At 41.7% G+C, this 15,791-nt stretch overlaps 2 protein-coding genes and 2 long non-coding RNA genes across 5 annotated transcripts; 2 read left to right on the plus strand and 2 right to left on the minus strand.

The window, feature by feature from the left end:
- Positions 1-3,497: 3,497 nt before the first annotated feature.
- Positions 3,498-7,087, plus strand: LOC133883592 (subtilisin-like serine-protease S). 2 transcript variants are annotated; one of them, XM_062322965.1, is made up of 11 exons: positions 3,498-3,621; positions 3,790-3,893; positions 3,992-4,089; positions 4,195-4,353; positions 4,757-4,874; positions 4,949-5,483; positions 5,572-5,666; positions 5,748-5,990; positions 6,061-6,175; positions 6,264-6,450; positions 6,525-7,087. In XM_062322965.1, exons 1-11 carry the CDS (start codon positions 3,535-3,537, stop codon positions 7,085-7,087), a joined length of 2,304 nt encoding a protein of 767 aa, XP_062178949.1. In that variant the 5' UTR covers positions 3,498-3,534. The 2 variants fall into 2 exon arrangements, with proteins under 2 accessions (XP_062178949.1, XP_062178950.1); XM_062322966.1 differs by lacking the exons at positions 3,498-3,621; positions 3,790-3,893; positions 3,992-4,089 and having other exon boundaries at positions 4,216-4,353; positions 4,471-4,874.
- Positions 3,859-5,112, minus strand: LOC133883594 (uncharacterized). The gene is made up of 3 exons (XR_009902920.1): positions 4,974-5,112; positions 4,691-4,865; positions 3,859-4,517 (listed from the first exon to the last, which is right to left on the minus strand). It is a non-coding gene; the product is annotated as an uncharacterized LOC133883594 (long non-coding RNA).
- Positions 5,888-7,517, minus strand: LOC133883593 (uncharacterized). Its single transcript, XR_009902919.1, has 4 exons — positions 7,355-7,517; positions 6,866-7,096; positions 6,739-6,802; positions 5,888-6,659 (listed from the first exon to the last, which is right to left on the minus strand). It is a non-coding gene; the product is annotated as an uncharacterized LOC133883593 (long non-coding RNA).
- A 244-nt stretch (positions 7,518-7,761) lies between these two features.
- Positions 7,762-14,099, plus strand: LOC133883451 (cellulose synthase A catalytic subunit 5 [UDP-forming]-like). Its single transcript, XM_062322781.1, has 14 exons — positions 7,762-8,393; positions 8,920-9,118; positions 9,206-9,402; positions 9,480-9,555; positions 9,643-9,817; positions 10,168-10,434; positions 10,520-10,865; positions 11,284-11,421; positions 11,628-11,753; positions 11,858-12,070; positions 12,164-12,425; positions 12,499-12,692; positions 12,836-13,186; positions 13,300-14,099. The coding sequence occupies exons 1-14, from the start codon at positions 8,181-8,183 to the stop codon at positions 13,882-13,884; spliced, it is 3,342 nt and encodes a 1,113-aa protein (XP_062178765.1). The 5' UTR covers positions 7,762-8,180; the 3' UTR covers positions 13,885-14,099.
- The last annotated feature ends 1,692 nt before the right edge of the window (positions 14,100-15,791 follow it).

Consider the following 15,791-nt stretch of genomic DNA (forward strand, 5'->3'; position numbering starts at 1 on the left):
GTCCACCATACTAGAGAGTGTTAACATATTTTGTGAATGGTATGCTAAGATTCAAAATAGGAGGCAAAGCGAGGTGTCCGAGCAAGATAAGGTATACATGTTGCTTCTTTAGTTTGGTTCTAACCGTGTATGTTGCTAGTATGTTTGACAACACATATTTACTTGTGCAGGTACTTCAGGCATGTGAATTGTACAAGGCAAAAGATAAGTATGGCAGATCGTTCGGTATGTTGAATTGTTGGAATATTTTGCAGCATGAGCAAAAGTGGAAGGATAAATGCTCTCAAAAGAAAACAGAAGATATCCACCAATGCAAGTATAAGATCGTCTACTCCTGGAAGCAATGAAAATCATCATGATGAAGAAGGGAAGAAGGTCTTACTTCAGAGCCCGGCGATGAAAGGCCAGATGGTAAGAAGAAGGAGAAAGAATGACAACGTCGAGGTAAAAATTCAATTTCTCCAGGAGAGAACCTTTACATAGAAGCATTGAAACATATGTGATCCAAGAGGAAAGAGGCTGAAGCCTTGAAAGAGATTAAGAAAAAAGAACACAATGATGAGAGAATTGCATTGGAGAAGAAAAAGCTTGAACTAAAGGAAAGAGATCAATAGTTAAGACAGAGGGTCGAAGATGATAAAGTGGTGAATATGGACATTAGTGGTATGAGTGCGCAACAACAACAATACTATATAAGAATGCAAGATGAGATCATTGCTCGACGGTTTGGCATAGGGTCGGGTTGAGATGATTTAATATGTGTTGACTTTCTTTTGTGTTCTCTTGTATGAATATGTTCTTTTGTGTTATCTTGTATGAACATGTTGTTGAATGAACTATGCTTTATTAAGACAGTACATATTACATGTGTTATGCTTTATTTAAGACAATACATATTACATGCATACTCTTCTTTAATACTGCTCTTCACGACGTTGCCAGAGGTGCTCGATGAGATCTTTTTGAAGCTGGGAGTGAGTTTCCTTATCCCTAATATTATGATGAACTTGAATGAACTCATGTAATTTACGCGTACGAATTGTCGAAGGTCTCACTTCTCCAACACCATCATAATGGAAGTCTTCATCTTCATCTCGCTCATCTTCAATGATCATGTTATGCATGATGACACAAGCTGTCATGATTTCTCTAAGAGTGTGTTTATCCCAGAAACGGGTTGGTCCATGAACTGTGGCAAAACGAGATTATATAACACCAAAGGCTCATTCCACATCCTTCCTAACTGCTTCATGTACCTTGACAAAATATTTTTTGTTATTGCGTCTTGGTGATGATATGGTCTTCACAAATGTGGCCCATTGAGGATAGATTTCATCTGTAAGGTAATACCTCATTGTATAATTATGACCATTGATGGTATAATTAACCTCTGGAGCTTCCCCTTCGGCTAAGTTTGCAAATAAATGTGAATGGCGAAAAACATTGTTATCATTATGAGACTCTGGTAAACCAAAAAAAAGCATGACAAATCCAAAGATCTTTAGAAGTAACAGCTTCTAGAATGATTGAGGGCTCATTGCACATGGCCAGTATACTGACCTTGCCATGCTGCAGGACAGTTTTTTCACTTTCACTGCATACAATCTATACTATCAAGCATTCCGGGGAAACCTCTTTGCTCTCCAATTGCAAGTAATCTAGCTGTGTCATTCTCATTTGGAGATCTCAGGTACTCATCTCCGAAAACTTCAACAATAGCTCTAACAAACATTCTCAGACTCTCTATAGTAGTACTTTCACCTATATGAACATACTGATCCGTATGGTCAGCTGGTACTTCATAAGCTATCATGATGAATGCTGCAGTGATCTTCTGCAAAGTAGATAACCCAAGGCGTCCACTTCTATACCTTTTTTGCACAAAATAATCATCATGTTGCTCGTCAGCTTGAATAATGCGAAGAAATAGAGAATGATCAATTCTAAACCTGAGCGAAGAAAGAACAATGAATAAACATGCATGAAGAAAGAGTATGAATTAACAGAGGAGACAAACAAAAAAAATAGATTAACTGCAAACCTACGTCGAAAGAAAGTTAGGTCATAGGTAGGAGCATCCAAAAAATAGTCGTTGTACAACCTTCAATGCCCTGCTTCTCTGCCGCGGTGAATGTACTGACGTCCAAGTACAGAACCGGCCGGTCGTGGAGTGTTCATAAGATGATATTGTGTGTGCGCTTGGTGTAGTGTAGCAAGAATGAATTCGTCATCATCGACGGACGACGACGACAATGAATCTAAGGGAGGTCGATGACTCATTTTGGGGTGACAAGGAAGAAAGAACAAGATCAATAACTTGGTGTAGCAACCAGGTGAATAGACATGTATATATAAAGGTGAAAAACTAGCCGTTGGAATATAACCGTTGGAAAACTAGCTATTGAAATATAGCCATTGAAAAATTAACCATTGTCAAACTAGCCATTGAAATATAGCTATTTGAAAAATAGTCATCGGAAAAATAACCATTAAAAAACTAGCCGTTCGAAATAACACTATTTAAAATAAATAATTACTAGTTAGTTACAAGATAATAATAAAATAGAATCGATTGGCATATAGGTAGGCAAATTTAGGTATCAGTGTGAGTACACTGAGTAATAGAGGAGAATATAAGTAGAAAGCTCTCTACTTAGGGAAATAAGGAGGTAGAAATAGTAACTCTGTTGGAGTTGCTATTACGGTTGCTGCAAGTAAATAAAGATGCATCGTTAAACAATCCAAAGTGAAAGGTGCCATTACAGCAAAAGTAAGAGGTAAAAAAAAGGTATCTCCTTTCGTAACTGCACTTTGTACATGAGCGGTGGCACAAGTGCAATCCACGGCGAAGTGCGTGGGTACTCACTACCAAGTACGTGACTTTTATACGGATCACAACGGTCTGAATGGTGAATACACTATTCTCAGACGGATCAAGACGTCGTTTTGAACGGTGAGCCGATACTTTGTAAAATTGTATAGGTTCAAGATGCATATAAAATACCACAAGTTATGCTCTGTACTTTTGGTAAAAAGAGGAGAGAAAAAAAGATAAAAGTCTGACAACTAGATACTCCCTGCGTTCCTTTATCCGTATAGGCAAAGCAAATATTAGATCTGTACTATCATACTCCGACCTCCATAAGCATCCATGCTACATGGTATTCTATCTCCAAGATCGGACACTCTATTTGTCACGCTCTTACTAGCTGAGCTTTGCGTTGTTCCCATGCAGCATCATGACGCTTTGAACGTCTTTGTCTTCATATATGTTTGTTGCCATCTTTGGTTACGTTTGCGAGTGGGAGGGAGAAGGAAAAGTGCAGTTAACGGCCAGCCATTTCTCCAGGATTCCTGTTCAGCTTATTTCCCATACCGTGATCCCCAGTCACGGGCATTTGCAAAGTGTAGTACTGTAGATCGGGAGTTCCGGGAAGCTGGTTATTCCTCCCAACACTTGCAACGCGTCCCAAGCCCTACTTCCCTTCTATAGTTCTATCTGCTCGCGTGTCTCTGTCTGCTTGGGTGTTTGTGATGGCTTCTTCTCCGGGCAGTGCCATGTTCTTCCTCTTGTTCTCACTGGTGCTGCTAGGGGAGCTCTGCTGCTGTTCTTGCTCTCAGGTTCGGTTCAGCAGAATCAGTAGTACTCTTCCCATCATGCACATATCTGTTTGGTTGGATTCTATCCAAGCAAGTTAGCGCTTCTGCGCTTTCGTATTCTCGACGCTAGCTCTGCTTTCTTGAGGTCTTCCAATCGTGTAACTCTTTCTAAGTGGATGTCAACTTCAGGTGTTTGTGGTTTACATGGGCAAGGGATTGCAGGGAGACAGTGGTAGTCATCGTGACATTTTGAGGCTTCACCACCAGATGCTGACTGATGTTCATGATGGAAGGTCTGTGATAAATTCATCTTCATGCCTCGTTGTTGGTATCTATCCAGCCACCGGTGCGGTGTTGTTATATAGCTTGATTGGATGCTTCGTCTCCACAGCTTGGAGAAGGCACAGGCATCACATGTCTACACCTACAGCAGAGGTTTCCAAGGATTTGCTGCGAAACTGAGCAAAGAGCAAGCCATGAAACTAGCCGGTAAATTCCCTATACACGGCTTCTGAAATATGTAGCACTCCGCATGTGAGTTCAGTGGTGATGGCAGTGATGCCAAAACGCTAACTCTGCTGTGCATTTCCTCAGAGATGCCCGGTGTTGTCTCGGTGTTCCCAAACACAAAGAGGAACCTCCACACCACCCATTCGTGGGATTTCATGGGCTTGTCCACCAATGCAGAGGCTGGGGTCCCTGGATTGTACACCAAGAACCAGGAGAATGTTATTGTTGGATTTATTGACACAGGTGAGGGAAACTACACATACTCAATTCATGCCGCATTGAATCTTTTGGCCAGTGTGAAAATTTCTAGTGAAAATTTGCCCGTTGTAAGCATCATGTGACACCAGAAACCTTTTGTAGTGGACCATCTTCCATCAATTATTCCAGCTGTCTGCTCAGCCTGCAAACTGCCAAGGCATGTCAACGTTGCAAGATTAGATCAAGATGGGTTTAAGCTGTTAGAAATGTAGCACAGGCGTGTCCTACAGATGGTCTAATGAAATAGCATTTGTTTCTATACTCAACTTCCTTTTTTTTTTTTTGCTAGAAATGATAGAAATGCCATCATACTGACAGATACCTGTACATCATAATATCATGAGGTTTTTGCTAAACGTTTACTCATGTAAGTATCGTATCATTGCAGGAATTTGGCCAGAGTCCCCTAGTTTCAGTGACCATGGGATGCCTCCAGTTCCTAAAAGATGGAGAGGGCAATGCCAGAGAGGAGAAGCAAATTCACCATCAAATTTCACCTGTAACAGGTCCATACTTCGAAATTAACTCACATTATCCAGTATTGATTTCATAGACTCACCCATGCACCCTAATACGATAGGAAGATAATAGGAGGTAGGTATTACCTAAATGGATTCCAAACAGAAGAGGGTGGTTCAAGTACAAGCGCTGTCAAGTTCATATCTCCAAGAGACAGCTCGGGGCACGGCAGCCACACAGCCTCAATAGCAGCTGGAAGATTTGTCAGAAACATGAATTTCGGAGGTCTAGGCACTGGAGGAGGTCGAGGAGGAGCTCCCATGGCAAGGATTGCAGTCTACAAGGCCTGCTGGGATTCAGGCTGTTACGATGTTGACATTCTTGCAGCATTTGATGATGCCATCAGCGATGGCGTCAACATTATATCTGTGTCTCTAGGCCCAGACTATCCTCAGGGAGACTATTTCAGTGATGCCATATCCATTGGCTCGTTCCATGCCATGAGCAATGGAATACTGGTTGTTTCTTCTGCAGGGAATGCTGGGAGACAGGGCTCAGCAACTAACCTTGCACCATGGATGCTGACAGTTGCCGCAGGAACAACTGATAGATCCTTTGTCTCCTATATCAGGCTGGCAAATGGTACCTTCGTAATGGTAGTTTTCATTCTTAAATACCACTTTCAATCTTAATTCTGTATCCAACCTTAAGAACACTTGTCTGAACATGGCGCCTTTTACAAAGGGTGAGAGCTTGAGTACATACCACATGAACACTTCCATTAGAACTATTTCAGCTTCAACGGCAAATGCAGGCTATTTCACCCCCTATCAATCCAGGTAAAACAAGGAAGCATCTCAAATGAATACCTTGTTTTGAATTATCAATAAAATGAATTTTGTTCTGGCTCTTGCTGTTAGCTTTTGTCTGGACAGCTCTTTAAATAGGACAAAGGCCAGGGGAAAGATTCTTATTTGTCGCCATACTGAAAGCTCCTCCGCATCACATGTATCAACGAGTATGGTCGTAAAAAAAGCTGGTGCAGCTGGGATGATTCTCATCGATGAGATGGGGGATCATGTTGCTAATCACTTTGCTCTTCCTGCTACTGCTGTTGGGAAAGCAATGGGCGACAAAATTCTTTCTTACACCAAGAGTACAAGGTTGTCACACGAACAACAGAAAGGGCATTTTATTGGCATGTCAATCTTTTTTCTAAAATAAATTCTACAGGCATGCCAGTACAATGATCTTGCCAGCGAAGACGTTCTTAGGGTCCCGAGATGCCCCCCGTGTAGCCGCATTCTCTTCAAGAGGTCCAAGTTCATTGACACCAGAGATTCTGAAGGTAACCAGCATTAAACTAGGGAAAGACTGCTGGATCCTAAATTGATTTATATGTTTCTTACTTCCTTCTCCATATCTGCATTTTGTAGCCGGATGTCGCTGCTCCTGGGCTGAACATCTTGGCGGCATGGTCTCCTGCTAAGAATGACATGCACTTCAACATCCTATCTGGAACTTCCATGGCGTGTCCCCATGTTACTGGAATAGCAGCTCTCGTCAAAAGTGTATATCCATCATGGTCTCCTTCAGCAATCAAATCAGCAATCATGACAACAGGTATCAGTGGATAACTGGATCATGTTCTGAAGACAAACTAGGGTTGCAAAAAATCTCACGAATCTTATTTGCAGCAACTGTACTGGATAACAAAAGAAAACCCATGACCACGGACCCTGATGGGAGGACTGCAACCCCATTTGACTTCGGCTCGGGTTTTATGGATCCCGTCAAAGCTCTCAACCCAGGGATCATCTTTGACGCACAGCCTGAAGATTACAAGACATTTTTATGTGCTATAGGCTACGATGATCACTCCTTGCATCTAATTACTGGATACAACAGTACCTGTACCGACAGAGCTCCCTCTTCTGCTACTGCTTTGAACTACCCATCGATCACCATACCATACCTGAAGAAAAGCTATTCGGTCATTCGAACTATGACGAATGTGGGTAATCCGAGAGGCGCTTACCGTGCTGTGGTGTCTGCTCCTCGAGGCATCAACGTGACAGTAACACCAGAAGTTCTGGTCTTCGAGAAATACGGCGAAAAGAAGACTTTCACAGTTAGCTTCCATGTGGATGTGCCTCCTCCAGGTTACGTTTTCGGTAATTTCACATGGCATGGAAGACACGCTCGCCTGATGATGCAATTGGCAGTGAAAGTCCAAACTGATGACAAAGGCCTGATTTAATCTGATCACCTGGGCAGATTCTTGATAGAGGTTAGGCTACAAAGACACTGACAATGTAAAGAGGTAAAACTGATTAGATGAAAAGCTAGCTAGATTCAAGTCCTGTAAAATATGCCAGCTACAATATTTGATTGGAAAATGGCTTCGCTAAAATGGAACCACCCCTAGAACAGGCTTATTTTCTCATTGGAAAAAAAATTGGGCGATTCCCTCTGCGTGTACTTGATGACTAAATGCAAATGTGAAAGAGTGCAGAAGTTGATGTACCTAACAATCAATGAAGTCAGTCCAGTGAGCGGATACCCTTGAATTCATTCACCCCGATCGATTCTGATCCAATGAAGTCGGTCCAGTGAGCGGATTCCACCGTGTAGCTAGTGCAACGATCGTGTAACTTGGCAGGCGAAACGATCAACAGATCTGGAGATCGGGACTCAACTGTCGCTTGCCCAGCGAGGCGTCGCCCGTGGTGTCGCGCCGCCGTCGGCCTCCACCGAGCGGCAGCGGGGCGGGGCGGGGCGGCCGGCTGAGGGCTCGATGCTTACCGAAGTGCCGAGCAGCCAACGAAAGCCGGAAAGAGATATGGGCCACGGCCCATAATGGGAAGCGAAGGCCGAAAGCGGCCCATCGGCTCTACAAACTCTCTCGTCGTCATCAACCTCTGCAGGAGCCACCGCCCACCGAGCGTCTCCTTCGGCGCCGATACGTTACAGTAGAGTAGTAGAGGGCGGTCCACGGCCATGTCCGGGGAGCCGCCATGGCTGCTGCATTGGTGGAAAGAATGTGTTTGCAGGAGTGGGAAGGGAGTATGCTGCATGCGCCTTCAGTTACCGGGAGAGCGCGAAGAGCCGAGACCGAAGAGGAAAAGGGCGAGGAGGAAGAAGAATAGGCGCGCGGCGCGACGGGAGGCGCAGAAGGACGTGGGGGATACGGGTGAAGGTGGTGCCGATGGACGCGGAGAAGGAAGCGGAGGACGTTGCAGAGAGAGAAAATCTCGCGGGAGTGTTGGGCGATTTGGCCTCGGGAGGTGCGGATTCGCGAGCGCTGCGAATATGGAAGAAGCAATGGAAGGAGCGGTGGAGTTTTACCTGCGATGCTTGTGCGGCGGCGCGGGTTTCTCGGCGGAGGGGGTCTAATTTGGGGTTGGCGCGAAGAGTCGGGGAGCTTGGTTGGTTGGGCAGTGGACCGCGGCGTGGAGGCGGAGGTGGGCGCGCGCGTCGGACGGATGGACGCGGGAGGACTCGGGTTCCTCGTCGCGGGCTCCCGGCGCGAGTTCGTCGTCCTCAACGTCGACGATTTCGCCAAGGTGAACCGACGGCCGTCGCGCCACGAACTTTTTTTTTTCCCTGTTGGTTTGTTTTTCAGGGTATGGGGTTGTACCTGCCAGTTTTAATACGAATTTTCCATCGTTTTTACAAGAAAAATGCAGACTTAGCTGGTTTTGCAATGGGGTATTGTTTTGCAATGCGCCTGTTGAGCTAATTTATCTTTCGATGCTCTTTATCGATCTTGATACCTTTTCTTCTTGTTTTGATGTAACTTTGGCATTTTACTTCCTGTTTTTGCTCCAGAGTAAATTTCGCTGAAGTTTTGGTTTGGACGTCTTAGCTGTTTGTACTTGGGTATTGTTCGAAGAAATGTAAGGAGTGAAAGAAATGGAGCGGCAGCATTGTTTTACTGGCTTTCATATTGATTTTAAGACCTTTCTTATTATGTAACGTGTAGTGCGTAGGTGCTTGCGTAGTTGCATGTGGCCAGCAAATCATATTTTGTAATCAAGCTTTCCCTACTTTCTCACTTTTATTTCAATTTGTGCTTATGTCGCATTACAGCAAGAGTCGTCCCAAGGCTGTCCAGACTATATTTGCCAGATATGCGGAGATGATATTGATATACTACAAGATGAAAACGAGTTTTTTGTTGCATGCAACGAGTGTGCTTTCCCTGTTTGCCGCACTTGTTATGAGTATGAGCGTCAGGAGGGCTCTCAAGCATGCCCTCGATGCAAGACCCGGTACAAGCGCCATAAAGGTAGATCTTTTGCTCCTTAGTCCTGTGGAAATTTCTCAGCTCTGTTGTATCCAAATTGAGAAATTAAAGAATATCGACAATTGTTAGGTAGTCGTCGAGTCCACGGGGATGAGGAAGAAGAAGGTTCTGATGACATTGAGAGTGAGTTTGCTTCCAGTATAGTTGGACGATCAAACAGTGTGCACCCGTACCATGTCTTTGTTGCAGAAAGCGCCATGAATTCATGGGACATCGACAGTGTCAGTATTACAAATAGTGGAGCAAGTGTCCATTTCTATGACGAGGTAATGAACTTATGAAATCCAAAACTATCTGCCACTGATTCTAGTTAGACAGGTGATAAATGTCTTTGCTTTTGCAGCATGTAGGAACTCTAACAGATCATCATGCTCTTGTTGTGCATCCTAACACTGGAGAAATTATGCGATACAATCCTTGTATGCTTCCCTTTATGCTAGTCCTGCTTTCTTTTTTTCTTGTGCTTTTGTAATCGATAGCTTATCATTGCTTTGCTGTTGTTTTAGCACAAGCAAGACCAATAAATCCCAATAGAGACCTATCATTGTATGGCTATGGATCTGTTGCCTGGAAGAACAGAGTTGAGTGGAAAAGAAAGCAACAGCAGAAAATGCAAAAAGTTTCATCTGATGGTGAAGGATCTGACCAAAATGATTTTGACAGTGATCACGATATTCCCAGGTGAGTATATTATCCCGTATCAGTAATATCTGCAATTGATTGTGCAAAAAATGTTGTGCTAGTCATTTCAAGAATTTCTCTGCTTGGACTAGCTGAAGTAAGCCTAGTTATATAATGTCAGTATGGGTAGTCAGAATACATGCAATTAGATTAAAATAAAATAAAATTAAGTCATAAATTATTGTGGTGCCTTTTTCCAGACCTTCTAGAATCAATTATATTATTTTGTCTTGAGATATTTCCTTCTATCCTGCTAGTTCTATCTCTGCTATTTTTGGAGTTTTATCTGCTTCTTTTAATTAGTAAAGCAAGTACTTTTTTCTTTGACAAAAATGTATATTACATTTTAGGTGTGCTGAAAGCAAGCAACAACTATCAAGGAAGTTACCTATTCCTTCTAGCAAAATAAACCCTTACAGGATTGTAATCATTTTGCGGCTGGCCATTCTTGCCTTATTTTTCCACTATCGGATTCTGAATCCTGTTCGTGATGCTTATTGGTTATGGTTGACTTCAGTTATTTGTGAAATTTGGTTTGCTTTTTCATGGATTTTGGACCAATTTCCCAAGTGGTGCCCAATAAAGAGAGAAACATACTTGGACCGATTATCATTAAGGTAACTTATCTATCTAAACTTCATAAAGGCATAGAAGCAATTACATTTTGTCAACTTTGTAAAATATTCACCTTCACACCCTTAGGTATGAGAAGGAAGGAAAACCATCAGAGCTGGCTCCAATCGATATATTTGTCAGTACAGTTGATCCAATGAAGGAACCTCCATTAATTACTGCAAACACTGTTTTGTCCATACTGGCGGTGGATTATCCTGTTGATAAAGTTTCATGCTATGTATCGGATGATGGTGCTGCAATGCTTACTTTTGAAGCACTTACTGAAACATGTCTATTTGCACGAAAGTGGGTCCCCTTCTGTAAGAAGTACAAAATTGAGCCTCGGGCTCCTGAACGGTATTTTGCTCAGAAAATTGACTATCTGAGAGAAAAAGTTCATCCAGAGTTTGTTCGAGAACGTCGAGCAATGAAGGTTAGTTCATATGCAGGCTTATGAAGTAAGACTATTTTGCACTTTGTTTAATAGGCTTTTTGTTTGTTCGTGACTTGCTAGGCCTCTACTAAAATGAGACTCTACTTAACATCATGCACATAACTGGTACAGCCATAAGCATGCTTAGTCAGGGGAAAATTGAGTTGCAAGAGTGTGAGTGTCAAATGCTGAACTTTTACTTTCATGCTCTCTATTCTGCTATGGACAATCATACAATTTTGAACAAGCATGCTTGCGAGTTGTGACAATTACTTTAACAGTGTGCTTTGCCTATGAGTCCTTTTACAAGATTGTTTGGATTCTGATGTTAGCTTGGTTTAATAGATGTTGTACTTGTCGATGTATGTTTCAACTATTTTAGAGTATTCTTAACTTGCATTTTGATTTTTTCCTACAGAGAGAATATGAAGAATTTAAGGTTCGTATAAACGCGGTAGTTGCTAATTCACATAAAGTTCCCGAGGGAGGATGGTCCCTACCAGAAGGAGCTCCATGGCATGGAAATAATGTTCGAGACCATGCCGGAATGGTCCAGGTTGGGTGCTTTATTTGTCTTTAACAGACACCTTTTTGGAACTCCATCCCTTTCTTATTTGATTGTTTGATGTACTTTGTTATGCTACTTTTTTTGGTTCAAACTTTGTTGAGCCTTGAATTTCCATAGTAAAAACAATTTTCCCAATGTGATCCATGTTATTTTGTTTTGTAATATTAATTTAACCATCTTGATGTTGTCACCAGGTCATCACTGGCGATGATTGTGTTATCGATGATGCTGGGAATAAGTTGCCTTGGTTGATCTATGTTTCACGAGAGAAAAGGCCCGGATATGATCACCATAAAAAAGCCGGTGCCTTGAATGCATTGGTAATCTATAGTGTCCTATCTATGCCTTTTTTTTAGCAAGACCATTCATATGAAGTTGTTCTGTCAATTTCTTCCTCCAACTAACGATCTGATCTTCATTTTAGCTGCGGACATCAGCAATTCTCTCTAATGCACCTTTTATCCTTAATGTGGATTGTGACCACTATGTGAACAACAGCAAAGCACTACGGGAGGCAATGTGCTTTCTGATGGACCCAGTTTTGGGAGGAAAAATTTGTTATGTTCAGTTTCCTCAGAGATTTGATGGGATTGATCAACACGACAGATATTCAAACCACAATGTTGTGTTTTTTGATGTATGTATGGCATGAATTTATCCTAATTTTATCTGGAAGATATAGAAGCTGATATTCTGAGCATGTTTCTGCATTACCTGCTTTTCTATACAGATTAACATGAAAGGCCTTGATGGGATCCAAGGACCAATATATGTCGGGACTGGTTGTGTTTTCAGAAGACATGCTTTGTATGGATATGGTGCCCCAACTGCGACAAAACATCCTAGCAGGACATGCAACTGCTGGCCTAAGTCATGTTGCTTGTGTTGTGGATCCAAAAGAAAATGTTTGAATGCTAAGAAAAAGCAAGAAAAACAAAAGAAAGTGAAATGCATGGATGCATCTAAGCAAATACATGCTTTGGAAGTGGCTGGTGAGTTGGTTCCGTTGCCCTTTTCTTTTCTTCCCCAAAGTATTTACGGAGACTGATTTCCATATCTCAAAAGAAATAGGCAGAGAAACTGCACCTATGGTGCCCCAAGAAAAGTTTGAGAAGAGATTTGGCCAGTCACATGCATTTTTGGCTTCGACATTGCAAGAGAATGGTGAAGTTTGTCGCTTTGACATGCTCAAAAGTCTTGATGATTGCATCCATGTGCTAAGTTGTGGGTTCGAGAACAAGACACAATGGGGGAAAGAGGTAACTTTTCCCCGTTCTATCATTATCCTTTTCCCTGTAATTTTTGAATCACATGATTGTAGTTGTGTGTGTGTCCTAGAAATAAGAAGATTGCAACCTAACATCCAAGAATCCCTTTTAGCTAACTCAAAGCAAATGGTTAGGTTGGTTGGATTTATGGATCTGTCACTGAGGACATCCTCACGGGCTTCAAGATGCACTGCCATGGTTGGCGATCTGTTTACTGCATGCCCAAGAGACCAGCATTCAAGGGCTCTGCTCCTATCAATCTTAATGACCGTCTCCATCAAGTTCTAAGATGGGCACTCGGTTCTGTGGAGATCTTTCTTAGCAAGCACTGCCCTTTATGGTATGGGTATCGATGTGGTCTGAAGCCATTGGAAAGATTGTCATATATCAACTCCGTCATCTACCCATGGACATCAATTCCGCTGCTAGTTTATTGTGCCTTGCCAGCAATTTGCCTCTTATCAGGGAAGTTTATTGTGCCTGAGGTACTGAACGAAAAAAAAAAATGTTACTACTTTATACTACTTTTAACATAGACTTTGCTAGTACGTTTTTATTTCTAGATTATAAATGATTATATCTATGTATTTCCTTTCAGATGAATATCTATGCGAGCATATTGTTCATAGCTCTATTCGTCTCCATAGCGGTTACGAGCGTCCTTGAAATGCAGTGGGGAGGAGTTGGCATCGATGACTGGTGGAGAAATGAACAGTTTTGGGTTATCAGCGGTGTCTCGTCGCATCTTTTTGCACTGTTCCATGGGCTTCTTAAGGTTCTTGGTGGTGTGAACACCAAGTTCACCGTCACCCTGAAGGGAGGCGACGATAAAGGGTTCTCGGAGCTGTATGAGTTCAAGTGGACCAAACTATTCATCCCTCCATTGACGTTGCTTATGATCAATGTCGTTGGAGTCCTGGCTGGTGTATCCAATGCAATCACAGTCGGGTATGAATCATGGGGTCCTCTGCTCGGCAAGCTGTTCTTCTCTTTCTGGGTTATCCTCCATCTTTACCCGTTCCTCAAGGGTGTGATGGGCAAGCATGACAGAGTGCCGACCACTGTTGTTGTATTGTCAGTGCTACTTGCAGCCATACTCTCTCTTTTGTGGGTCCGTGTAAATCCGTTCACTGCCAAGTTTGATGGCCCAGTTCTAGAGGTTTGTGGCTTGGAATGTGAGTGAAAAATAGGAGATGACAGTTTAGTCTAGGGTTTCTTTGGCAGTGTTAGAGCAGTGGAAGCGTTTCATTCTTCCATTAGATGTGTGTTTATTCTTTTCCCCTATTCTTTTGAAGATTGCTGATTACAATAGGTGCTAGTGAAGTAGTGTTGTAGGAAGATATGTTCATAAAAAAAGGACAAGAAAAGAGAGAAGGTAGTAATGTTGTAGATATTGACACAGGCACAATAGACTGACATTTTGGTTTACTTTGTCTTGTGCATCTGTTACTAGAACTACGCATTTAAGTTGCATGCTGCAAACATGTCCGCGCTTCTTCAATTGATTTTTTTTCTGTTTGCAATTCGCATCAAAGACTTGTACTGTCCAGCTATTGTCGCTAGTTGTAAGTGAGAAATAGGAGAGAAGGTAATAAACCATGAATCAAGGAACAAGGTGATAGAAAAAGGAACGTTTTTTTATTTTTATATTTCGAAAATAAAAAATAGCAAAACTAGGTGTCTGTTTGAAAAATTTGCAAAAATAGGCTATTGTCGCTCGTTAGAAGGGCGACAACAATATAGCGCTCTTCCAATAGGCGATAGATTAAAAAAAAATAAAGATATCATTAAAAAACCAAAAAAAAAATTGTATTTTATTGATCCTGAAATTCAAAACATTATCAAAATAGTTATGAAAAATTCTTAAAAAACATACTGTAGATAATACTATGATCTAGCTCTAAGAAAATGTAAGTTTTTCAAAAAAATGTCTAGTTTTGTAATTTTTTATTTTCGAAATATAAACAGAACATCTGCACTATTGGACCTGTTTATAATTTTCTTCTGAGAGAAAATTGTTGTGCCTGAGATGATTCAGGCCCAAATATTGCTAGTGGGATGCACCTAGCCCATGCATGCAGCTGGACACGGCCCACGGCATCGTTGCGTGGATTGGACTCTTGCTATGCGTGGCCAGATGAGAGCCCACAATCGCAACCATGAATCTCAATCAGGAACCAGGCCTGCGTACGGCTCGGCTCTTCGTCTTGGTCGCCCCACGCTCTGTTTCCGATTGGACCTTGAAATGAACCCCATCCACCGCATTCCTCGCAAGATCCTGTCCGTAGCCATTGACATGGACCCATCACCTAACTAACCGATCCTTGCCGCGTGTACTGGCCGCACGCACTGTTTGCCACGGCCAACTTTAGGTGCTATCCTGGGTTCCGAACCCTAAGTATATGTGTCATTTTATAAGCGTGTGTTTAGTTGCCGAATAATATTGAATCGGATGTAGTCATTTATATTTTGTTGAATGAGCGAATTAAATTTTTGTTTGATAATATGGATAGCGTGAACTAATTTCTTGTTTAGTTGGACGAATAGAATTTAGACGAGGTTAGCTAAAATTTTGTAGCACTCACTTGTTATTATATTTAGTTTTTAATCGAAATATAATCATACGTGATCTTATTTTGTTAATTTAATTATAATGAATATAATGATACAATCGGATCGCAAATCAAATAAATAGTTTAGAAGGTAATATCAAAATAAATAGTTTAGAAGATAATATCATTTAAAGTGTGCTAAAAAATACATTTACTCTAACTAACCAGAATATAGCATATCAGTAGAAATAAAGCTCATTCAAAATATAAATAGCTATGCCCAATAATTTTTAGCGAATAGACTCATAAAAAAAATCCTTCTAGATAGCTATCGTATCCAACTTATTCTCTAACCAAATAATTTAAAAAATTAGATGATCATCTTTCATCTAAAGATATCCTTTCACTAAACACACTCTAAACCGCCTAATACACTAACACCTTAAGTCGTCTAATACACTGAGACACAATCTTAAGACGATGTACTACAACTAACAACCCCGTAACGAGTTATCTTTTTCAGCTAGCTCTATTTGAA

Source organism: Phragmites australis, chromosome 10, assembly GCF_958298935.1.
Source record: "Phragmites australis chromosome 10, lpPhrAust1.1, whole genome shotgun sequence".
Classification (NCBI taxonomy): Eukaryota; Viridiplantae; Streptophyta; class Magnoliopsida; order Poales; family Poaceae; genus Phragmites; species Phragmites australis.

Excerpts from the sequence above, each read along its gene's own strand:
- LOC133883592 (XM_062322965.1), top strand. The coding sequence starts at position 3,535 with ATGGCTTCTTCTCCGGGCAGTGCCATGTTCTTCCTCTTGTTCTCACTG. Across the intron at positions 4,090-4,194 it reads GCAAGCCATGAAACTAGCCG|AGATGCCCGGTGTTGTCTCG; the intron begins GTAAATTCCCTA and ends GCATTTCCTCAG. Across the intron at positions 5,991-6,060 it reads TCTTACACCAAGAGTACAAG|GCATGCCAGTACAATGATCT; the intron begins GTTGTCACACGA and ends TAAATTCTACAG.
- LOC133883451 (XM_062322781.1), top strand. The coding sequence starts at position 8,181 with ATGCTTGTGCGGCGGCGCGGGTTTCTCGGCGGAGGGGGTCTAATTTGG. Across the intron at positions 11,422-11,627 it reads ACCATGCCGGAATGGTCCAG|GTCATCACTGGCGATGATTG; the intron begins GTTGGGTGCTTT and ends TGTTGTCACCAG. Across the intron at positions 12,071-12,163 it reads ACAATGTTGTGTTTTTTGAT|ATTAACATGAAAGGCCTTGA; the intron begins GTATGTATGGCA and ends TTTTCTATACAG.